Consider the following 25,738-nt stretch of genomic DNA (forward strand, 5'->3'; position numbering starts at 1 on the left):
TTTGAGTCCTTCCAGGGTTCCTCTGCTCAGCTACGGTGTGAAGGGACAAGAATAAACACTGACAGGGCAGTCAGGTTTGAAGTACTGGAGTTGTCAGGAGGTTCAGTTTGCGCTCTGACCAGCAGACCAGTGCCAGACACACATCTGCATGAACAAGCCTTTGACCTCGACAGGGCCAGCACTACTGGCAATGGGAACAAGTGTTGTCCACCCAGCAAACCAAGTTCAAAAGTTAAACGCTATGCTTGTTGTCCTTGGGGTTTTCTGAGTGCTGCTTTTAGCAGTAAAGTATGTATTCAGTTTGAAGACATCTAACCCAAATTACAGTAAAAGAATGGCCTGAGGCTGCTGGTAAGTCTGGTTGGAAAAGCCACTGAAGACCCACAAATAAAGAGTGTTATGGGAGATTTAAATACAACGTGTAGTTTCAAGTATGAAAGACTTTACAGACCTTAAATTAGGTGATCTAATTGTCTCTCTCAGTCACCGGAGAGAGAGAGAGAGAAAAACTTTAAAAGCTGCTTTACATTTATTGGTACATTTACTTAAAATATAAATTAGTGGGTGTCTGGATGGCACTTCTGTATTTGAAAATGAAAAATTGTCAGTCTAGTCATAATTACTTTTTTCTGCAATGAGCAGAGAGCCATCGTTGGGGGATTTTACTGAGGGTTGTGATTCACTGACTCCAACTAACCAATCATTGGTGATTTGTGCTGAAGGCCATTCAACGGAAATGTGATTAAAATGATTAATATGCTTCTTGAAAACAGCCAATAAAAAAACTGAACAGGCACTTGAACGGTGTGTTTCTAAGTGCAGTTCAGAGCCCAGTGTCGCAGTACTGATGTGACGGCCGTTGCCCTGTCTAACTAAAGGAGTACGAGGACTGGCTTCTGAATCCTCTCTCTCTCACTGGCACTTGACGGTCTTCAAGTTTCCAGGCCGTCACCAACCACTCACGTTTCAAACACACCAAAGTAATTGTCAAGTCTTCCCATCTTTTTTTTTCTGAGTTTCGTGTCTCAGGAAACCAAAATACTTTTCCAGCCTTTCTCACAAGTGACTCTCATGTATAAAACATGGGAGGAAGCCAAAGAATGGTGTCATTCCTTCACTAGCCAGAACAGAAGGTGCCCTTGTCATTCATGTACATAAGGCAAGATCAGTTGGTAGGACTGCAAACACACTTCTCCACATATTTTGCATTAATATAAACGTCTCTGGGACTGAAAACCCTGCTTGAGGGACTCTCTAAAAGAGGCTTAATTTTCACTTCAAAAGAAATAAATTAAGAAATCTGTTCCTTAAAAGGATAATTTGTGAATTGTTAAACAATATTTAGCATATCATCCAGGAAAGGAATACATTTATAATTCTAAAGGTTTTCTTTCTGTTTTTAGACAGATCATTAACTGTGTGCTTGAGTGATTATTTTGCTATTTAAAATTGCATGTACATATCATCAATCTGTCATATCCAATCCCAGTCACAAATTATTACAAACATGAAGAGAATCCACTGATGTTATGAATGTCTAAACCTCTTTACTTATCTGGGTTTGCATTAAACAGATCTGGTATAAACTTCCATTTAAATGTGAAAATGAGGTGATTGATAGTGTTATGAATCTTCACAAACATCCCACATATTCACCTACCTTTCATTAAGCAAAACAAAATATTTTGAAATTAAAACATAAATAAGCATAAATCACTGTATGCTGTTATTGTGTAACAGACAACTAATGATATTTAGAAAGACTGCACATCTGGTTGTTAATAGTACTTGAGAAGGTTTATTAATCATTTTACATTATTTGTGAAGCAGGACACTAATTCCATTCAGTCTAGACTTTAATAATCCCACATTTCACTTACTGTCTCTTCTAATACTAGGTGTTTTCTCATTAGGGTGAAACGTCTCCTTAGTCTGCCCCTGGCCAGGATGAGTACAGAATTCTTTCTCAACCCCACAGCAAAATACAATGTTTCAATATTCGTTGTTTGAAAACATGCCAGAGAAGACATATCTGAACAGCAGAAAGTTGCACACATTAAGTGAAAAGATTAAACAATCACTTTGAGAAAAGCTGGCCTTTTGACAACTGCATGCCATGTTCACTTTAATCTCAAGGAAGTTTTTTCAGTGTTACACAAGACTGACCTGTTTAAAATAACATTGAATTTTCATTAGTATGTAATTAACATTAAACTACAAAAAGATTTAAACTACGCAGCTTGTGTGTACAAATCTCGAGAAAGCTCATGTTTTTACTCCATTTTTCAAAATTAAATTCATCCCAGTCACACTCATATTAAGGAGAGGAAAACCTTTAAAGTAACAACTCACTAAATATTATATTACAGGGCAGGAAAATTTCAGAGTCAGAGCTTAATGTCTGATGTACACCACTGGCTGCTTAAAACATAATTTGTGGTGGAAATATTTAGAGAAAACCTTTTGAAAAGAGTTGGGTTCTATGTGGCTGTCTAATCAAAGTATTCCACCTTTGTATAATCATTACAGGGCAGTGGGAACTCTGATCGATGCCTGCTTACATGCACTGACCTCCCAAAACAGACACCCAAGAACCCACACTTGGCTGCACATGGCCTCTCTACAACTCTTCAGTTGTTCAAATCCTAGTTATTATTTTGTTAAGAAAGAAAAAATAATTGCAAACAGAGAACAGCCATCTTTTATGTAGGATATGACTATATGTTTGGGGCCTCACAGGGTAGTAAATGCTGTACACCACATGGGGAGAGAGGGGAGTACCGGTCACTGGGAATTTTTCTCCTGCTGGAGTTTATTGAAACTATATACTACCCCAAACCATGGGAAAAATCCACACCATTTAACTTTACACCCTAATACAATACATTTCATAATATTTCACTCTGAGACAAAACACTTGTAATGTAACAGCTTCTGTGATGTGAGATCATCCGTCCAGATGCATTCACACTATCTCACCATTAACTACATGGAACATGAATGAGCACTGCGACAGCAATACCATGATGACACCCACTAAATAATAAAGTTAAAAAAGAAAAAGTGTCAAATACTTTCCTGAAGTCAAGAGTCCTTTAATTAAGAACTGAATTTATAACAAGAGAAGATTATGAGAAAGTGAATTTCTGATGATGAAAACAACTTGATATTTTTATTTTCTCTCACAGAACAGTTACATCAATTATTAAGCATGCAACTTAATATTCTAAAAACCAGACACGTGTTGGGAAACATCCAGGTCCCAGTTGAACTGCAAGGTCACTTTTGACATTTACAAGATTACAGTTTGGGGCCAAAGATAATATTTTCTCCTACAATATAAGCATGTGGGAGAAAAAGTAAATTATTTTCTCAAAAACTAAATAAAACTTAAGATGTGTATTTTTAAAGAGCTGTGCAAAGTGGGGTGCTCTCCAATATCCAATTATCACCATTACGGACAGCACAGTGTTGGTCCGTCCCTAGTCAATGTTGATGCTGTTCCTGAGTGCTGTAATTATACCTCAAGAGGGTGGGTCTGCAAGCAAACAAATGTAAATATAGTGACAAATGTTTATACACACCTTCCAAATTTTGATCAATTTAAAAACATCAGGCAAAAACATTATTCTGATTCACACAAAATAGCAACACACAGGCTACTGTAATGCCTACAAAGTCACCTTTCCTAATTTAAGAACGAAACTTGGCTCAGATCATGTCCTACACAAGCTGCATGAAATGTATCCCAGGGTTCAAAATGCCTTTTGTATTTCCCTAGACTAAATTAATCTTAATATATTTCGAAGGTTGAACATAACTGCCAACAGTCTCCGGAAGAGCCTTTTCTCTTTTTAAGTAATGTGTCTTGAAGAAAAACCTGACCAAATGTCAACAGAGTAATCAACCCAATATGAATCATGCAAGTTAATTATACAGCTCAACGGATCACAACATTGGCAAACAACCAGTTCCAAATGATCAATGAATGAACCTCACTGCTCTGCTCCAGTCTGAATCTAGTGCCTAGAAGCCTTAATTTATTACCCCCTTAACAAAGCAGAGTGAGGTTTAATCTCTTAATAAAAACAGGCTAGGTGAAGGCATACCTCCAAGGTTTTACCAGCTGGGAGAGCTGGAAGCCAGGCCTGCACTGGCTGTGGTTCTGCTGCAGCTTCCCACACAGACAAGGCTCTGCAGGACAGCGGGCCCAGCGGGCAGGAGGCACTCTCAGACCAAACCCTGGTCAGTCCAAACAAGTCACACCCCTTCTGGGAAGTAAGCATTTTCTAAGTTTAAACCCCACAATAAAGGACCACAGCATGCAACTGGAGCAACTGGTCACCTCAAAAGATCCAAACTGGAAAAATGTGCCAAGGCAGCATGATGTGGTAAAAACAACAGTTTTCATCCCAAGCAGTTTATATTTAGTGTCTGTATCTCCACTGTCCTGTAGCACTGTTTTCTATGCATTTTACACTGATTCAGATGTGTTTTATGTGGTGCATATGGGAGACACACTACTCAATTAAAATGTAGGGTCTACAGTATTTGTTTATGAAACAGTATAGCCTTAGCTTCACAGATGGTACATAGCAGTTTTACTTGTCATTCCTTTAATGGAAATTCACACCCATAATATATACTCTTCAAGCTATATGTGGATATTGACTCAGTTTTACAGTGTTTGAAGTAGATCCTCTGGCCCTTTATACTTACAAATCTGTTACGCATTCAGTGGTCAGTGCATTCAGTGGTCTTCTTTCCCTTAAATTCATAAATATAAATAAACCTATTTATGCACCTTAGAAAGTTGTACTGTTCAGGATGATAGAAAATGCAAACAACGATCTGTCACACACAGAGAAGCACTAGATAGGAGGGAATGTGGAGACTGATTGAAAAAGTCAACTGGTAAAGCTAAACTGAAAGCTAAAGTATTAGGATAATAGTATCATGATTCCTGAAAACACAGCAGATCACAGATGCAATGTACTGTTTTGTACTGTCAGCAAAGGAAAAAGGAGGAAATGTATATCAGGATGGCCATGCCATCTTAGTCTCTCCTGGAGGTGTGGGTTCGAGTCTCACTGTGGTCATCTTCACAGCTCAGCCTGATCCCAGCAATCAGAATCCTTCAAGTCCATCCAGTGGACAAACAAGATTCAGAAGCAACCGCAAAATATTAAGCAGTGGAGACAAGTGGAAGCAACATGGAAGTTAACGTAAAACTGAGAAAAAGAGGCACTTCTTCAGTACACTGACCCCAGACTCCAGACACAACGCAGTGAAGTGCAAGATGACTTGAATTCCTGCAGCAATCAAAAAAGACGGCACTGCTTTTAGAAACAAATGAGTAAAGAATGATTTCTTTAATAAAGGGAGATGCAGGTGATATCATGTCTTTAGATTAGTATGTACAACCTACAAGTAAAACTAATTACGTTTTTTTCTTTCATTACATCCTCCTCATTGGTATTTTGTTCAAGGGTTCAAGGGTGCAATTCTTTATTGCTATAATAATTAGTTGCTTGGAATTTGCTTTGTTGAGCTCATACAATTAAAAGGACATACAATACAAATATACAACATAAGCCAATAATAAACAGAATCCACCCCAAACATCTTCACAACCCATTCTCAACACACACCAGAAATCAAATAAATAACTGAGAGACAGAATACTGTAAATGTAAATCGCACCACTAATATTGCATTTGTCACGGTTTTCAAAGACCTGTCAATATCAATGCTGCATGGAGCAGTGCTTTATTTCTTCTTTCTGGGAATGACGGTCATAAAACCTGTCTGCTTGTGGTTCCAGTGTTCTATATCAGGTTTGTATAGATGGCTTTTTTGAACCTCTGATTTATTGTAGAATTTATGAGTTTTTCTTTTTGCTCTGTGTCTTGTGCACAGTGTTGTTAATTTCTGCACTTGCTTTTCTTTTAATAGCCTATGGGGGAGATCATTGACAATTTGTGCACTGCTTCTGCCTCCTCATGAGCAGACTACCGCTAGAGTAGCCAGTGGGCTAATTCATTACAGCAAATTAATTCCAAATTCTTTTTGGCCAGCTGTTGACTTTGGAGGCAACTAGCATGATGCTTCAGGGACTTGCTCTAAAATTCCTCTAGGCTTCAGTTCAAATAATAAAATCTCCCATCGCCTTAGACAAGAGACAAATATATGCATGTATTCCGATACCCAAATGTGAATACCTAAGCAGACTGGAAACGGCACTTTCATTTCATCACCGTGATGCTATTTCAGGAAAATATAAATAAACTTTGGAAACCAGCCAGGCATTACAATACTGAAGCTGCAGTCAGTTCTTCTCCATGTAATTAATGACCTCATGCAGAAAGGAATATAACAAGCATGGAAGTATTATTATGGCATAATCAGCCATACCTGTGATTAAAGCTTTAAAACCAAGAAGCATCCTTTTCATTGAAGGAAATGTATGATCCTGGATGTCACACACTGCTTTATTTATTCTATCATTGATAAAGTCACAGCAATCTTAAGAAACCTTGGTGACAATATTTCCCCATTTGGGAGTCTGTTGTGCTGGTCTTCACATGAGGGGTAAGTTCAGGGTTATAGGTCAAAGGAGTCAGGAGAGCAGAAGACAGAACAGGAAGAGTCTCTTAATGCAAAGCTGCAATATGTTAGGACAGTGTAATCAACTAGACGAAGTCTTTGTAGTCTTTCAAAGTAACACAAGTTACTGGCACAGTGCACTCACAGGTACCATTCAATCAATTTTAAAAAACTGTTCCAAAGTGGAGATAAAAAAACGTTGCTTACTCAAAAGATAGAAGTAACAGTAAAGAAGAGTTTCTGCTAAGAAAGCAATTTCTTTCAAAGGTAAAACATTCAAAGCTATTTATAAGCTATTTATTCTGTACAAAGTTCCTACAATAGTCTGTCTTGCATTGAGTATATTTTTATGTTAAGAATAATTTGCAATATTACAGTACATTTTTCAACATGCTGTGATCCAGGAACTCATTCTTTGAAGTAATAGAAAAAGTACTTAAATCCAAAATGATGTGCTGTTTTATTAAAATTTAGTTTATACTTTAAAAAATGGATCCATTTAATACCCACAGACAAAAAGACTTGAATAGTGCTTCTACTGTCAGAGGACTATTTCATATTTCAGTTTAAAAGTGCACAGTGAACTTCCTCAGACTCTCAAAGCCAATACAGAGAACAACAAAGACAGCTGCTCAGGTAAGAGTTTCACCCCCTGCGGTTCACAGCCACATCTATATTGTTTGCATTTGCCAAAGAAATAGATCAGAGCCACTACCTTCCTTTCACTGTTCTCAGAGAAAACCTCTTATGAAGATGCACTTAATTAATCAGAGGCATGTTGTAGAGCCAGTGGAGCAGACCAGCGTAATGGAGTGGAATTGAGGCTGGAAATGTACATTGTGGAAACAAACGATCGAAAGAAAAGGAACCATCGGATTTCTGTCCCAGAATCCAACAAGAAAGGCAATTGTGTTAGATGATCTGTCACTCACCACAATGGGATCATTAACCTCAATATTCTGCACATTGAGCTGACCCATCCACCAAGGTCAGAGATGGGAAAGTATGTCTCTGCCTGGAAGCCTGATGCTGGCAGGAAATGTTAACCGCGTTCTTCAGTTCAGTTACTGTCAGCCAATGAAACGGTTTGCTCTCTCCATGAGCACTAGCAATACGGACCTTATACAGACCATCATGCAGTAGAGACCAGGGCTGTTTTTCTTTAAGCTGGTGTTAGTTATGTCTCTCTTTTCATTAAAATAATTCAAACTAATGTAAGGTGTTTACAGAGTTGGTAAAACATCTAAAACAGTAAATGCAGTAAATGGTTTTCATTATTTATATATCAACAAATGTATATTCTTAGGAAATGTAATCTCTGACAAATGTTATACATACTATATGCGTCCTGAAGGTATTCAGGACAAATAGAATAAACCCTTTAATACAATAAAGTAAACTGCATATAATTCTGTTTCTATAGACATCAACTGTTATAAAGCTATAACTACTTGCTATACAATTAAGACAATCCAATACAATCGAGTCCAGACCTATGAGTAATTAAAGGTGAACAACAGTAGAGTAGCTGGCAGAGTCAAGATCAATATAATTTTGGTTTTATATTTTATCCAAAGTATAAGAGACACATCTGTATACAGTTCATAACCACAAAAATAAACCCAATAGCTGCATCTCAAAAACTCAAAAATAAAAAAATACAGCTTAGCAGAATATTTCCAATTTCTACTTTAACAGCTGCATGACTTTTTCTATGAGAGATATATATTGTTCAAAAGGCAGTGCTGTATTCAGATCAGGAACTAATCATGTTATTTAGGTTCAGAACAAATGACAAATCATTATAAGGAAGGTGGGGGGGCAGCTATTTAAGCCAGTGTGTTCCCACAGGAGTCCTAGTAATCAGTTCCACAAGGCAACAGCACCACACACCACAGTGTCCAAAGAGGAGCGCTGCTCTCGCTCCCTGCTGCGCTCACCTGCGAATGCGATGACCGGGTGCTCGGCCCTGAGGCACTGGGGATCCTGGGTCCAGCCGGCTGCCCTGCTGCACAGGAGGAGCAGCAGCCCCTGGAGGGACAGCAGATGCCTGGCCGGGCCGCCTCCTGTGGCCAGAGCCATGGGTGTGCTGGCGCAGCTCACTTCTCCTCAGGCGGCCGGACAGGGCGCTGGGCATCTGCAGAGGAGACCTGCGGGCGCAACGACAGACACACATCACGTGAGCGCGTCCCCCGTGTAAGAGAACACGTTTAAACAAGGAAATACCAGAGTCGCTGTTCCCTCATTAGGACCACGAGTACTCCTGAAATAGGACAGAAAATATTCCTGTGGGACACCAAGAGGACTGACAAGGTGACCAGGCAGACTGTTCCAGTTATGTGCTATTTAATTCAACCCGACAATCCCCAGTCTTTAATTCAGTCTTCCATTGTGGCTGCCGTGTCCAAACGTTTCAAGCATTAGTCCTTCAGAACCCACAATTATGTTTTCCATGTCGTGTCGAGCAGGGCCCTTAGTTCTCCAAACTCATGTGTAGTCAGTTTCTGCACATGGAGGGTGACCGCCTGTCAACATGATACTGTATATTAGTCACAATTTTCCATGAGCCTGCCAAAGTGTTGCACTTCTTTAAATTTTGACCAATATGAGTCAAAAGTTAATCTTTTAACACAGTATGGTACAGCAGAATAAAATATGCTCAGAAGTTTCCTTTTTTCTCAAGGTGCTGTCCATGCCTTTTGTGTTTTTTACACAAATTAAACACTTTTTGTAATGTATATTCCTTGTATATTTGCAGTGGAGCTTCCTGTTCACTTGAAAGATGCTCTGCACATCCACGGCTCCCCTGTGGAGACAGTTAGAAGCACTAAGTTTCTTGGTGTACACATTACAGATGACCTCACTTGGTCCCTCAACACCACCTCCCTAGCCAAGGAAGTACAGCAGCGTCTCTATTTCCTGCAGCGATTGAGGAAGGCAAACCTCCCCCTGCCCATTCTTACCACTTTCTACAGAGGTATCATTGAGAGCACCTTGACCAGCTGTGTCACTGTCTGGTTTGGGAATTGCAACGCTTCAGACTGCAAGACCCTGCAACAACTTGTGGAAACAGCTGAAAAGATCATTGGAGCATCCCTCCCTTCCATTTCTGTCACCTATCACAAACGCTGCTTACACAGGGCCTCCAGTAAAGTAGATAACCCCTCCCACCACTCCCATAAACTCTTTACCCTCCTACCATCTGGGAAAAGATATCACAGTGTACGGGCTAGCTCCACCAGACTCTGGAACAGCTTCTTCCCCCAGGCTGTCAGTTTCCTCAACACCCTGGAATCTACTTGTGCCCACTCCAATTCCAGAACCAGGGTTTAAATCCCCCCAGTGTGTTGTATATATTGTATTATGTACAGTATTGCCTTTTATTTGCACTATGTATATCCTGTCTACAATGTCTATGTCAGTGTCCTGTCTGTCCTGTATGTATTTGCACTGTGGACCAGGAGGAACGATATTTCGTTCCACTGTATACTTGTATATGGCTGGAATGACAAATAAACGTGAACCTGAACTTGAAGAGATTTTGTTTTTCATTTGGGTTCTTCAGCTGCTTTCTGCCATCAGATAAGAAAAAGAAAAAGATACACTTATTTAAAAACCCAGGAGCAGTAACTATTATTGAAAATGCCAGGCTGGAAGCATTTCATTAATTTTTGAAAATGAAGCAATGAGGACCAATACTCAAGTGACTGTGACACTCCTGACAGTAATACTGCCCCCTGAGCCGGGACGGCATTCTGCTCACATGATCAGCAGTCACTGCATACAGCTGCAGCTGGGATGCACAGTCCTCTAGCGTGAGGTCTGCTAGCGTGAGGTCTGCTTGAAGAAACGGGACTAAAGTAGAGCTACAGAGGCCCACATGTAAAGGGTAACTGGCCAGAACAACCCAAAAGCAGAACGAATCTTTCAATCAGGCTCATCACAGCTCCAGCGTTCTTTTTTAACTTTCGAGACCAGTTGTGCTCAGGCTACCTCTGCATCCCAGTAACTGCTTTGCATGTGTCAAACACGTTCATTTCTCACAATATTTAAAATCGCTTCTATAAAATAATTATAAAAAAGTATTAGCCTGTTTGTATAGGTGTCCAGGCTATGATCTTGTAATCAGCATTTTTATCCTCACATATTTCTTGAGGTAATAAACTGCTGAGCAAGAGTCTGACATATTTTCACTGTTCTGGTCTTTTTATTCATCCTTGTTCATCCTTTGTGCAGAAACAAAGATCTGTGGTGATCTGTATTTTATAGTGCAAAAAGTAGCTTTTTCACTTCTGTATATGAAGTGTGAACAAATGATGTTAAAGACAAGAAATGCCCAACATTAATGATATTTGTTTGGCAAATGATGAATGAATTATCATTTATGAATTTGTTACAACACTTCATATTAGCTGCTCATAAGTAGTTGACCTTGAGTTTGTTGTGATCAAGGTATTGAAGGTTCTGATCAAATTGCATTAAAGATGCTAAATGACAAACAAATTAACCTGTATTAATAACAGTCAAAACTCTTACTGTAGAAAACATTAATGAAGTTGAACCTTGAAGTTGAAGTCTTTTGCACAGTTCTATATAAAACACTGACTACTGACAAATAATTTTTATGTTTCTTTTTATAAACCTTTCACAAAGGAAGTGCAGAGAATGTGTCCTCTGCTTCAGTATAGATGTCAGCTTGACAGCTACTCTACAAATGTCTCTCTAAATCTTATTTCATGCACTCTGCACAAATGGGGAAAAAACAGATTTAAAAAATGCACCTCTTTTCAGGGTGATAACAAGCCTTATACATAATGTTACAATTATAACCCCCCCCCCCTGTACTTCATTATTTAAAAGGTTTCCAGACATAAAATCATATATTTTTAATTAAAAGGATTTTGAAGCATTAACATTTTTTTTTGTTTTTAGAACAGGGTAATTCATACTGAGAACAAAAGGAAAAAAAGACTAAATTACAAATACTCAGTTTTTTTCTAATCTTGCAGCTCTTATTATACCTCTGCTAGATGGCACAAAATTCAATTTACCTGACTGTCACTCAATAGACTAAGGAAAATTAAAGTGCATATGTGGCCTGTAGGCACATCGACAATATCTGATAACAAACTACACTGAACACTTGTAATGGTGCCAAATTCCTCACACAGCACACAAATGTCCAAGCAAAACCTAAAAGGTTTAACTGAGTCTTTGTATCCTTGCACTGAAAAATGGGACTGCTTTCCAACTGCGCTTGTTTTGCCATTACCTTCCTGGAGACCACTGTAGTTCTTTTATTCCTGCAAATCTGATTACTAGCATATAAAGGTTGATGTCTGAAGCTCAGCTTGAATGGTTTTAATCAAAGTGGTCAATGAATAAATGAGGGCATTTTGACATTTCCTGAATGGAGTCTACCATGACAATTCAAATGATTTTGTGTACTTGGTATTCATTGGTATATCTAAGCAATAGAAATGACAGAGCACCTTAGCTAGGGTTTAAAAAAATTGAGTCATCATTTGCAAAAAATAATGCACAAGACTGCATATTCTTGTGTCCTTTCTAAACCTAGTGGGATAATTTTTTTTCAAACTTTCTTCCACTCTTTATTGCTAAACATTAAGTTCTGATTTTATTCCAGACCACGGTGCAAATTACGTACGATAACAATTAAAACCTTGTCTTATAGAAGAGCTATATTGACCTTGCATTTCAGCACTCAAGAGGCAAAATAATATTCTACTTAAAAGATTAGAAAAGTGACTCACCATTTCATCTGTATTAATTATAACACTTTTAGAAGTTAAGAATCAACAAATGTATCATTGCTATTTATTACTTTTAATTCTAAGGTCAATTTTATGTGTTGTGCTTATCAAGATTAGATAAATATATTAATGTTCAAAACTAAGGAAGGAGAAATTCTGTAGCATTTGATCATCAGGCTACCATTATGGTCATGAAGGTTTTCTTCTGGATATACTAAAACATCCTTTGTGCAGGTGTTGGGCAATTTAGTCCAAGCTTTGCTGAATGATTAAGACTTCTTCAACTCACTATGCACAAAGAATGTCCTTACCAGGGGTCAGACTTGGGATTTTTCACAGCCCCTGTAATAGCCATAAAACAGTAATAAACAGAATATACAATAGAGCATAATTCATACTAGCAATCCAGCATAATTTGCTGCTTTTCATTGAAGTTTCAAAAAAGGGACAGAATTGGCCCACGTGGTGCAGTTACTACAAGAGCATTCTGCACATATCCGACAGCTGAAGGGATTACGAATAAATTATGTACAGATGTTCATATCTCTGATTTTAAGCAGTTTTTTCCTGATGTGCATGAAACCTTTATATGAAAAAAATTAACAAGTAATACCAAAACAAATGCTTGCAAAAAAAAGAGCATGTCTTTGAAAGAAGATCCCAGCCTGAGGACTGACCTCACCCTGGGTAGTATTCACAGCTGGATGTGCATGATGTATAATAATAGAAGGCTGACAAGGGAGGTAAGATTGATTAATAGTATCCCCAATGAAGAGCTGCAATTTCTAGTGTAATCTTTTTATTCCCACCTATCAATTTTAGCTTCAGGCAACTCTGATTTGAAAGTCTTGGCTCAGACATGATAAATCAATCTGAGACAGATTTGTATAATTTCAGGAGAGCAAAAAACATCATACAATCTCTTGGCAAAATCAGTACTGGTTACTGCACAATGTGATTTAACAGCACAAATTCACTGTTTGGAAATAAGATGTTGTCAATTAGCACTTAAAACATTGTCAAATATACTGCTAGTATTCTGGAACATTGAAAGGTGGACAGATTGTTGTTTTGTTTTACTTTATTTATTATGTGAAATCTGAAGTAAATACCTGCATTGTTAAGAATGTCACCACTACAAAGCATATGGATTTTACAAGGTAAATATTATGCTTCTTACAGATCCCATTCTTCCCAGACCCTACACATTCATGAGATATTTCTCAGCTGTATAAAGAAGAAATTCCCATCTGTTCAAACACACATGTGAATGTGTGATGGACAGATAATCCAGTCTTTTCTTGCTCAACCTTTCAGCCAAGACATCTCAATGTGGAAAAGTAGCTACTGGACCTTGCCACAGAAAAAGTCTTTTTTCATGTTTGTTCAGGGTAAAAATTAAGGATTTATTATTAGAAACGCGCAAAGCAAGAAACATCTTGCAAAGCATTTCAATCACACACACAAGATACAGAATGAAAAATTATTCTTTAACAGATTTGCATCTGCCAGTGTATCCTAAATAATTTCAAAACATTCATGACACTCAAAAACCCAAAGAAGAAAAGAAGAAAAAAAATACTGTGGTTCTGGAAGCTGAAAGATGTATCTGCGGTAAAAGATATGCACTGTAATATGGCCAAATTTTCCACTTTGTTGTCATGCTCCATGTTCTTGCTTTTCTCAACTCCAAAACTTTGGTTTATTTTCATGCTTCTTTACTTCCTGTCCGCTGAGTAGTAGATGCCACATTTCAATTACAAAGAGAGCTATTTGAGGTCTTTGAAATAACATTTAATTATACACCCTTTGTCTGAAACCCTTTGAAAGCATCAAAGCAAAGCTTATCTAAAGTAGGCTGTTTATTGCGCTGTCTGGGCTCCTGCACTGCTAGCATCAAATATGAGAATATTGTATTGTACTGGAGAACTACAGTATGGACACAGTGTATGTGTTAACATATAGCTGTGTGCACCTATATGGGTACTCGCATGTAGAAATAATTTCCTTCTTGTTAGCCCTCATAAATATTTCAACAGTTCCCATTCCATCGAAAGAATAAACATGAAATCTCAGTATGGTTTGATGATTATCAGACCTAAAAGAGCTCATCACAAACAGAAACAAAGCTGCTACAATAGCACCTCCAACACATTATCTGACATCCAACGGGACAAACATTTATGATTTTTCAGCAATGGAGCAATTCCAAGGAGCCTGGCTGATTGTTCCCAGTAGAAGTTTTTTTCTCTGGCCTTGGCGAAACCAAATCCCATCACTCAGTCAGATCACTCCCTGCTGAGGATCAAAGTGCTCAGAAGAAAGCACTTCAGAAAGCTGCCCCAGCAGCCCAGACCGCTCCCCACACAGCAGAACTATAGACAGACAGAGTGGCTGAAGGCCGAGGTTCATTCCTGCTTCAGCCTCACACTATTATTATTACAAAACCCTTGAACTTGAGAAAGAGAAAATAAAAAAAAGACATTTCTGGGACCACTATTCTGAAACTGAATGTACAGTATACACTTTAACACCTGCTTTTGTGAGGCCAACAGAAGAGCTCAGAAGCTCAAACTGGGTCCAAAATAATATGTGCAAAAAGATCAAACTTTTGTACAATATTTAAGAAAAGGAAAACAAAGGATCAGTTGCCAGATTGTTCAGGGTTAATTGTTTTTAAAATAAATACAGGCTTCCTAGCCACAGGCTCCGTCAACTTCTTAAATCTGGGACAGCGCACCCAGCAATTTACTTCGGTCCCACCCTAACTCCCTTGAGGCTTCAAATTCTCTTCCTTTTATTTTTAACATTCTTACTCTCCTCCCACAGCAAGGAGATGTATACTGACAATTATCTTCAGGGCTGACGAGTGACACAAAGGTATATAAATACAGCTGTGGGACCCAGACACCCCTCTAGGCTCCGAGTTCAGGGACCAGACTGGAGATAAGTGGCTTTTTACTGGATGCAGGTTAAAAATCTTAGCAGTGGCTCACCAGCCTGAGGCCGCTGGACCTGCTCCAGGACAAACTGAGCTCAAACTCATAAAACTAGAACAAAATAGCAGCTTGCTTACAATGCCGAACCTTTAAAGGAACCTCTTCCAGTTTCTAAAGAGCTGGCACAGTTACAATGTGTCTCAGAAGACCTCAGGCAATGTAAAAGCGACAATGGGACAGATCTGTTTTGCTTTTGCTATCCTGATAAGACCAGATTCTTATCAGGATATAGATCTGCAGATATAAAGGTACCGAACATTAACGAGGGATTTCTTGTTAAATGGTCCGGTGTTTGTCTTTGTGGTAGAAATAAAGCTTTTACCGCTTTTATTAGTTTTTTGTGTGTGGTTATTATTTGAAGAGCCCTTGCTCACAAATACGATCACAGGAAAAAGTCCTCAATTGGAGACATGGGAAGCTGATTTATAATGTATGATGGATGCCAGTAAGCAGCACTTGGCAAGGAGAAGCTAAGTCTCCGTTCTGCTCCCGAGCGCCGAACTCTTCACTTCCCTCAGTCCTCTAGGGCTCTTTCTCATTACCAATTAAGTGCTTCCAACTGCACCAGCTAAAACACACAAATAGCCAAGATGTCTGAATTTGAATGTATTTATTTTACAATGTATTACAATGTATTCCACTTCCATCGCTGTGGTTCCCATCTCGTCCAGGACTCTGAGCAGCACTGTGACAGCACTGGCCTGGAATTGCAGAGCCCATGTACAGTATTTGTCCTGATCACGCATGTTCATTCAATCACGACTTTAACAGATGAAAGAGCTTTTTCTTGTAAGTGTCACTGTAGAGGAATATGTTCTTGCATGACATGCTCAGTGCTACACAGCATAAAACAAGTTTGTTTCCATGCTCCTACCTGCCACATGACATTTAGCAGCTGCTGATTATACAAGACTGTTTCTGAACTTCCAGAAACTTTAAATAAAAAGCTGATCTCACCAATAGCAAAGACAGCATTTAAAAATGTGCATGGTAGATGTTTTTTTAGCATCTTACTTTTAGTTCATGTTTTGAAAAAATATCTGTAGCTATTTTAGCAATCAAAACGTGTAGGAAATAGGAGTGCCCTCCCTATTGCAGCAGGTAATGTTGAAATTAGAAATGCATAGCAAAAGTATTAAAAATGAGATTGCAAATGAAAGGAAGCCATTCAGCCAGTCTCGCCTGTCTGGTAGTTAAATATTTGACACTTTACAAATGAACAACATTGTCTTATGTATTTTTTATGTATTCAGTATTTTTTGCCATATAAGGCTGTAAACTGGTTTTAATACTCAGTTTAAAACATATTTTATGTTCATGTTAAGCATATTTTTTCATGCTAATAACTTGTTTCACACTTTTTCGTGATGTTGTCAGTAGCATGTTGCTTGGCATAATTTCTATGATAATTTCCATTATTTTTATTTTACCTAACTTTTCACTTTCTAAAATTCTAAAGACAAAAGACACAGATGCACCAGGTAACCTTCTTTAAAGAGGACATGACTGTCAAGATAAGAAACATTTTTCAGTAATACATGTGATGTTACAAGGGTCCCATCTAAAGCTAACTTTGAAGCACTCATGCTTGTATTGCTCATTCTTTCAATGGGTTAATAACAGGTAAATCAGCCTCTTCTTAATATTCAGGTTCCTGTGTAACACATGAAAGGATAAAAACATTGAACAAAAGGATTGCATGCACACTTATGACAAACTGGATATAGAGAGAACCCTTGGAATACAGTAGGAAGCATATTACTCTCGAGAAATAAAACAAATCAAAGAACAGAGTTTGGTTTAGAAGTTTCTTTAATATTATAAGCTGTGATATGACTCATATGAGCTTGCTGTAAAAATTGTTCTGCTCCTTCTACTAGTGTTTTTTTATTACTGAAGTGCATAAACTTTTGCACAAAACAAATATTAAATTAGTTCTATAATTTTGTGGAAAGTTCTTCTTATTTTTATTAAGAGAGAAGATAAGATCAAGATAAGATCTTTAGGCTGATTCCTCTAGTAAAGAAGAATTTATAATGACTGTGAAATCTAAAACATGTCCTTGGATATCAGAAATTGTATTTATCTATGATACTACTCTAAATCTAATTTGAAATTAGGCTTTCTCTGAACTAAATTAGCATTAGAACTAAATAATTAAAATCCTTGGTATTTCCCCCCAAAAAGATGTCTTATAACATTCGCACATTTGGTGATGCTGTCAAGGAAAACATCTTCAGCCTCGCTGGAACCTAGAAATCTATGGCAGTGAGACAGAGACGGAGGAGCAAGACTTCCCCATAGAGTGCCTGAACCTCAGCACGCTGTGATCTGGATATCTGTTGACTCAACTGACTGATTTAGCAGGAAATGCTGAATATTTTATTGTGTTCATAACCATAAAAAATAATTTGACGAATAAACAGAAATTGCTCCTATCATACCACTTTTCCATTCTATGATTTGGTTCAATGGCAGTTTCTTTACTGTTTTAATGGGGTGTATTTTTGTATTATTACAATGTGTTTTTTAATTACAAAGCACAAACTCAACATTGTTAACAGACTTATTGAATTAGCAATATTTCATCTGGTGCAACTGTCCTCCAGGAAGAAGGACAGCAATGACAAGCAGTGTGAATCCAACACCCAAAGCCTCTGCCAACACACAGAGAAATGTGTTAAACATGCATGTAGCATGAAGATTACGGATAGTGCCACAATAAATAATATCTTGGCATCTGCGGGACCAATTAATCACGCAGGTACAGACCTCAACCTGCACCGAGAAACAGTGTGGTATCTGCCAGATACAATAGGAAAGCAGAGCTGACGGCTAGGTAATAACTGAGGGACTTTATAACAGCTGTGACTGGCTAGACATCCCAACAGGAGTGAACAGATTTAAACAGAGCTCATCTGCCCTGGGGGGCAGGCAAGGAAGATGTTCCAGAGACTTGGAAAGGGAGGGATCACGTCCCAACTAGACTGGGAGACAGATTAACACACCCCTCCCGCTGTCTAGTTTTTTGAGGATTGTTTTCTGCTCCTTACATGATCCAACAAGGATTTAAAAAGTACATGAAAAAACGTCCTGCAGACATACTGTAGCTCAGTAGGCATTTTTAAAAGTGAAACAAAAACAACATTCAGCTCATATATTTGAAAGCAAAAGATTCGGCAGCTGTAACATAAGCATACTGCAATCTCTCCCCAGCCGTTAATTACTGTAAGTATCACAAGATCCACCAAAGACATGCAGCCACCCTTATAGGACAGTTTTAGAACATTTTCCTACAGTATATAAGTTGTGTCTCTCAAAATAGAACACATTTTAAATATAAAAAATCATTGAACAAGACCTTTGAGAGAATTAAGAGCAAATAGTTATAAAATAGTTATAAAAATCCTGTTATTGTCCACAATGTCCACAACAATCTGCTTTTAACTGATACATAGCAACCACACTTAGATGGACTGTCAACATAAATTCATTTTGGAGGGATGTATTATGTCTTTAAATGAAAAAATACAAAAAGATCCTCCACAAACATTTAAATCCATGTGGAAAGGGTAATGGCCACGAATTAAATTCTCCTTTCTCCAGTGTTCTGATCTGCAGGGACCTTGCTGTGTGAAACTTTAAACTTTATTTATACATCTTTGTTTTCAAAGGTCACTGTCAGTGTGATTAAATCTTGGCAGTCCTGCATCTTGAAGATCACTTGAAGAAAGCCTGGTCTCTCAATAATGTATCAAGATCTAATTTATACTGATGCTCCCCTTCAGCACTGTAGATTATGTTTTGGTCTCATAATTATATAAATAAGTACACGTATTTACATCTTGACATTTGGCAGAAAGACTCAATGTCCCCCGAACACACTGCGCTCCCACTCTCTTATTTTCCACAATCATTAAGTACTTATAAGTTATTCTCCTTTCTCCTCTTCAAATTGGAGTGGTAAGGGGATTTTGACGCTAGCAAATATTTTTAATGGGGATGGTTTTCGTTTGCTACAGGATATATTATCAAAACATGAGCTACCAGGCTCTTCCTTTTTTTGCTTACAGCTCTATTCTGCAATGTGTGCCTATGGGACCTCCTGGAGGTCCAGGTTATCTACACACTCAAATCAAAATCTGCTGGACTTTGGGGGCAAAACTTAAGGAGTCCCATTCCGATAGACTCGTCTACAGACCTTCATACCAGAATTTCATAGCAGCTGTTATTATTTAGAACAGTGACTTGATAAAGAAAATATTCTGAGGCAATGTTTGAGTAAATCAAAATTCAGATTCCAAAAATCCTAATTATCAAATGAGGTATTTAAATGTTTTTTACAGTGTGTACTTGACTCTTCAAAGTTGCTATTATGTGAAACGTACCCCTAGTGAATTAGTAAAGTTTTGGAAATGGGGTTCTTCTTCTTTGTCCAATATTCTGAATAAGGCTGTTCTTTGCTCTCACCCACCACTCGTTCAATGAAGAAATACAAACAGATCTGGTTGTGTTGTCCTATTGGTTCTGGAAGAGCTGGAGCCGTCTTGGGAATTTCCACATTGACACTCTACTGTTTGGATCCATGGTGCTGGAGCATTGGGGGGATTGAGGCAGAAGATTGGAGTGCTGCTCCACATATTCTTTAGTTGAAAACATGGATGCAGGAGTACAATCGTGGGTTGGGAGGAGGAACATCACTCTATTGAACAGTTTGCTGTTATTTTGTTTGCTGTTTTTGAAAATAAGGCAATAAGGCACTAATAAATGCATGTCTGTACAGCATTTACAATGTAAGGAGCATAAGCCATTTAGTGCTACAACTATGTCAGAGAATGTTCTGCAATCCCATTGCAGCCTGAACACTTGATATGCAGAGGATGTTTTTATTGCAGATCTGCAAAGTGTGAGTAAATTAGTGCTGGATGTTTTTAATAAGTGAGTATAAAATAATTATAGATTGTGCTGTCCAAGTGCCTAATTCAGTCTCTGAGAGTGATAACACACTTTTACATATTTTACAAAAGACGTATTTAGCATGAAACCTAATTATGTTTTACCCTTTAGGGCACAGTGCTCTGCAAAAGCTGGAATTTGAAAACACATTGTTTTAATAAGTTCAGATCAATCTGTCATGCTGTGTGAAGGGGCCATTTGTAATTTGTCACCTGTTCTGAAGTTTTTGCCTGCATAATTTATTAGTGTAGCATTTTTGACACTTTTAGTACCAAGCTGCTGCTGGAATGTAGAAAGCAACATTCGGGACAGCAATTCTCAAATAAATTTTATCCCAGGGGTGTCAAACTCATTTGCCATGGCATCCAGATTTAATTTAAATGTACTTCAAATAGTCTGTACTGTATGTACCGTATTTTTTAAAGACAAGACACAAGGACTATCGTGTATTTGTGGTGTTTTGCATTTCTGGAGTTTATTTTACAATGACTTACCTCCATTTACAATGCAATTAACAGTCACAGCATTTTCACAAGATGCAAAACTTACTGATTACACCCTGAGTAAGAGAAGATTTACAGTATAGAATTATTTAAAATATAATTGTCATTATTGTACGCAACGTAAATCTCTGTTCACTTGAAATGACCAACAGCTGGCGGTAAATGCGTTGACATCCACCCCTCACTATTCAAACACTTGTGAATTTTCACTACAACAAAGAATGCATTTTAATACCCATTTTTTGCTGTATGGACCTGTCTTTGCTACAAAAAGGCAGTTTGTTTGAGATCTCACTCAATGATTTTTTCCTGTTGAAGATCCAACTTATTTTTAACATCTGTGGTACAATGCTGGGAGTGTCTGCTGTGGGGGGCGGAGCCCTGGGTTAAGGGACACGCGTTGCCATGGAAACCACACCTGACGTGATCACATGAATAAACGGCAGGTGTGAAGTGGTTTAAAGGGGGAAAGATCCAGCAGGGCCTTGGTCTTGCTGTCGCTGCAGTGGTGAGAGGAGAAATGCGGAGGCTCTGTTGTAAGAACCGGGTTGAAGCGCTACAAGTCGGGGGCGATGTTAGAAGGGCGTGCCACCATGAACAGTATGAGTGAGCAAAGACTTGATTAGCCGCTGTAGTAACCCCATGAGGGGCTGGAGAAGAACGACAGTCCTGGAGGGGATTGTGAGAGGAGTAGCCTGCGAGGAAAAGAGTGAAAATATCAGTCAGCGAGGAGACTGACCAAAGAAAGCTTTATGAGATCATTGAAAGATTTAAAGGGACAGCATCCTGCTGGTGTGAGAGCAGGATGTGTGTGTTGAAGAGAGACCTTCCCCCTGGCAATACATTGGTATCGGGGAAGTGAAGTGGGGTCTATCTAGCTGCACCCACTGGGAGATAGTGCAGTGGTGGCTGGGCACAGTGAGGTCTCCTGGCAGCTGTGAGATCACAACCTAAGGGTGTGAGTGTGTGTTAGAGAGGGACAGTGTGTTGGGTCTCGGCACAGTGCGTAGTGCGGAAGAGACTCGGTGATGTAGGTAGCGTGTGTTTGTGTAACCCAACCTGGTGGTGTCAGGAGAGGACGGCAGGGCTGGAGGCGGACCTGGGAGTCTGAGGCACTGGTTGAGTGTGAAAGAGTGACCTAATGGAGTAGGAGCAGGAGGCTCCGTGTTGGGGTCTGGGAGCAGGAGGTTCCTAGCAGTGAGGACAACGGGATGAACTTGAGACTCTGAAGTTAAAGGGCCCAAGAGTAATGGAATGTGGAGTCATGTATCCTGTTACCCTGATGAGGGGGTCAGTGTGATCACCACTCTTGGAGGAGAGTGTGTATGTAAGATAAAAGGAACCTAAAAGCTTTTAAAGGGGTGCGATGGGATAATGAGAGCCTGACCATGCCCAATGTGGTGTCAACTACCCCCATGGCACCACACATCATTTTGTAAAGCATGTTGCAAGTTCTTTAAGTGTTGTAAAAGTTGAAAAAACATTTTCATAGCCATAACTTACATAAGTTAAAATACTACTGTAAAGAAGCAATATTGGTTTTTATTCTATTACAATATACAGTATTTCAGTAATTTTAAGGTAACTGAAGAATAATGGGTGATTGTTTTTTAACCTTAGGAAGGAGTTGTAAACTCTTATGTTTGAGAGTAATAATAGCAAGTTAATTTCTTTATACATAATGTAACATTTGCAGTGTTAACATTACAAATGGTTTTTAAGGGAATCGGTTTATTACTGAGGAATGGGTCTACATATATTATATACAGGACATGACCGTCAGATGGAAGACCTAAAGTGTACAGGATCCAGGATTAGTGATCAGACAACCTCTACTTGACAGATGGACAAGATCAAGACTCGGCTGTTATGATGATAAGCGGGGGGGGAAAAAGCTTGCCATGATTGGGAAACTGAATAGTCAGAATGCAATATTAAAGAGTGGTCACATGACAAAAGATTGCCTATTTTGTATTCTATTTGTTAGATATTGACTAAAAAACTGCAATAAGTTCACTTCCACAGCTGTTGTTCTTTGGCAACAGCCAACTTTTGTACAAATCAAACATTCACTACCATGAAGAAATACAGATTTATCTACTTCTCTAAAGCCACATAGAGATTTTCATTTCTTCAATAAAATAATTAGAAGACCCTTATTACAATGTTCAAAATTATCATTTTGAGGTCAGTTTCAGTGAGTTCAATAACTGCTCTAAAACATACAGGAGCTATTTAGAGGAAGTGTGTCCACAATTTTTTTTTTAAGATAACCAAGGGCACTGAGCCTGTGGACTGTACAGGCTCAGACAAGGAGTGAACAGAATCACTGAACCCAGCTGTCACGCCTTCTACAGGGGCTAAACTCATGAGCTTGGTGGGCCAGACCTGATACACGGGCCTGTGTTTGACATCTCTGATCTAAAGGTTAGCAATGTTAACAGTCCATGTAAATAACCTGCAGAAAATAGAAACCTCACCTCTGTCCTTATTGCAATTACTCTGGTCTCGGCAAAGCACAGTGGGCTGAGGGGAATGTGGAACACAAACCATTAGGCCGGTGCATATCTTTGCTATTCATCTACGGCTGCGAGCACAGCTCCATGAAGCCAATAACAAAACATCAAGTTAGAAATGTTTTATCAGTCGAGTATTTGGTCCTAGAGAAAGTGTACGAGCAGCAGTGATGGTGCTTGGAAAGCGGAGAATGTAGTGATTTTCCATTTTCTGTACAGAGAATCCAGAACTTTACCTAATACCATCTATACAAAATGAAAAATGAAAATTAAGCATCTGCTGGCTATCCTACTTCTCAGTGACCCTTGACACGGAAGTCCAGTCCCAAGACAATTGTAGGGCATTTCTTAGGAGAGAAGGCACATTGACTCTCGTAATGTAGAGAGTGATCCCTTGTAAGAAACAAAGGGGATTACAAACCAAGACGCATATGCTGGCTTATATACTGATGGGAAAAAAACCCCACAACACCTCCTCCTCCACACTCTGGCCCTCCCGTCTGCATGGACCAGGCTGAAGAGTGACTCATCCGTGAAGAGGACCTGATGCCACTGCTGACGAGTCCATCACAGCCTCTTTTTGGCCCAAGCCACCTGGGTATAATGTCTAAGAGGTGTGGATCAGAGGGCCTCTGACAGGTCGCCTTGCTCTAAGGCCAGCAGCATGGAGCCTCACTGTCCTGTCACTGATGCAGGCATTGTGTCTGTGGGCAGTTTCAGCAGCAGTATGGGTGGCAGATCAGAAACGATGTCTCAGCTGGACCAGTCTGATGTGTCAGTCCTGCACTGGTGTAGTCACTCGTGGACAACCGGATCTTGGACAGTCATCTGTCCTGCCAGTCCGCAGGACATTCAAGGCATTATGGAATGCACAGAAAACTGACTGACTGACTGCAGTGACCTAAGCTTTGAATTGAGGCCTTTTTAATGGTGACATGATCAGGCATTGTTCCACCTGGATCTCGTTGGGTAGAAGTGCACGTAACGAGCTTTCGTGTGACTGGCAAGTTGCAACGCCTCACTGCAAAAGCTGTATTGCTCGTCAGATGGCTTAAAACAAATTGAAACTTCTTGCGAAAGTACACAAGCTATAACTATAGTATTCTCATTCCAGAAAATGTTGCGTTTCTTTTTTCCATCAGTATATATTTCATCAAGTGTTCCATGCAAATCAGAAAGGATGGGGGAAAACAAAATATTAAAAATGACATCTGTATTTTGAGCATAATATAACACTTTTCTGAGATTAAACCTAATCTTCTGCTCACCAGACCTCTGTATTGAGGTCAGGAAGCAATTTCAGTTTAAAAAGGTAATATTGCTTATAGTCCTGCTTATTGCTTATAGTCTTTAGGCAACATGAAATGTTTAATGAAATTGCACCTGCACCTTCACACTCTGGAAACTGCAGAAACTGTGCATGCAAGCTAAACAAGTAACACCTACTGTTGTTTCTTCCAAATCCCTAATTATATACAAAACAAAACATACAGTCTTGAATCAACTTATACATAAGTCCTAGATACTTAAAAAGTTTTAGAATTTCTTTTTACTTTGTTCCACTGTCCATTACAATTGGGCTTTGTATTTTGTGCTGTCGATATCCAGTGTGAAGCCCCAGAGATGGAAACAGGTGGTTTCTCATTGCAATTTAAGGTAAAAAAGTCAAAGATGTCAATTTCTGAATTCTGCCGGTCTGGAGTTTGGAAGAGGTTGGACAGGTGGACAGAAGAGTCGGTATGCAGCCTGAGGGACTTGTAGTATCAATGCTGCTGATGTGCTCACTGCAGGCCGTGAAGATGCTGAGTGACAGCTTGGGTCAAAATATGAGGATGAATTACAGAGTATTAGAAATTTGAACTATTTATTCATTGGATTTTTTTTTGCCTAAAAAAACTGTTGTAAAGCAAACTGCTGCACAACTACAAATCTCAAAATAATATTTAAGTGACCTGTGGTGGGTGTTTTATTGTTTAACATTCTGAGTTCATATTGTAACTTACAAACCTTTTCATACCAACATGTGTTGCTGCAAAACCTAACCTTGGCATTTACTGTATGTTGTAGATACTGTTTACTGGAGATTTCGTTCTCTTGGTGGTTCTCATTAACTGTAGACAGGCCGGAGAAAACCGCTCTATACCCCTCATTTGCCAGAGGGCCTTTCCTGGATCTATAACCATTTTAACTGTGTCTACTGGCTTTGCTCCTCTTAATTAGAATTGAATAAAGACCAGGTGCACACAACAGAAGGTAAGACTATGTTATTAGGACACAGGGAAATTCCATGTGCCCCTGTATAGGCTACAGCCTCTGGTTAAATGTTTTATCAGGTTCCTTTACTGCTGCTCCTAATACAAGTAATATTCTAAGCGGACACCTAC

General features: G+C 38.9%; 1 protein-coding gene across 1 annotated transcript in view; it reads right to left on the reverse strand.

Annotated features, from left to right (window-relative positions):
• Positions 1 to 25,738, reverse strand: part of sema5a (sema domain, seven thrombospondin repeats (type 1 and type 1-like), transmembrane domain (TM) and short cytoplasmic domain, (semaphorin) 5A) — a 129,589-nt gene that overhangs the window by 84,531 nt on the left and 19,320 nt on the right. Inside the window, exon 2 of the mRNA XM_088918723.1 lies at positions 8,547 to 8,756. Within this exon, the coding sequence (XP_088774849.1) occupies positions 8,547 to 8,688 (142 nt within the window). The 5' untranslated portion in view covers positions 8,689 to 8,756. The remainder of the gene's footprint in view (positions 1 to 8,546; positions 8,757 to 25,738) is intronic.

Source organism: Atractosteus spatula, chromosome 6 (genome assembly GCF_055471065.1).
Source record: "Atractosteus spatula isolate fAtrSpa1 chromosome 6, fAtrSpa1.hap1, whole genome shotgun sequence".
Lineage (NCBI taxonomy): Eukaryota > Metazoa > Chordata > Actinopteri > Semionotiformes > Lepisosteidae > Atractosteus > Atractosteus spatula.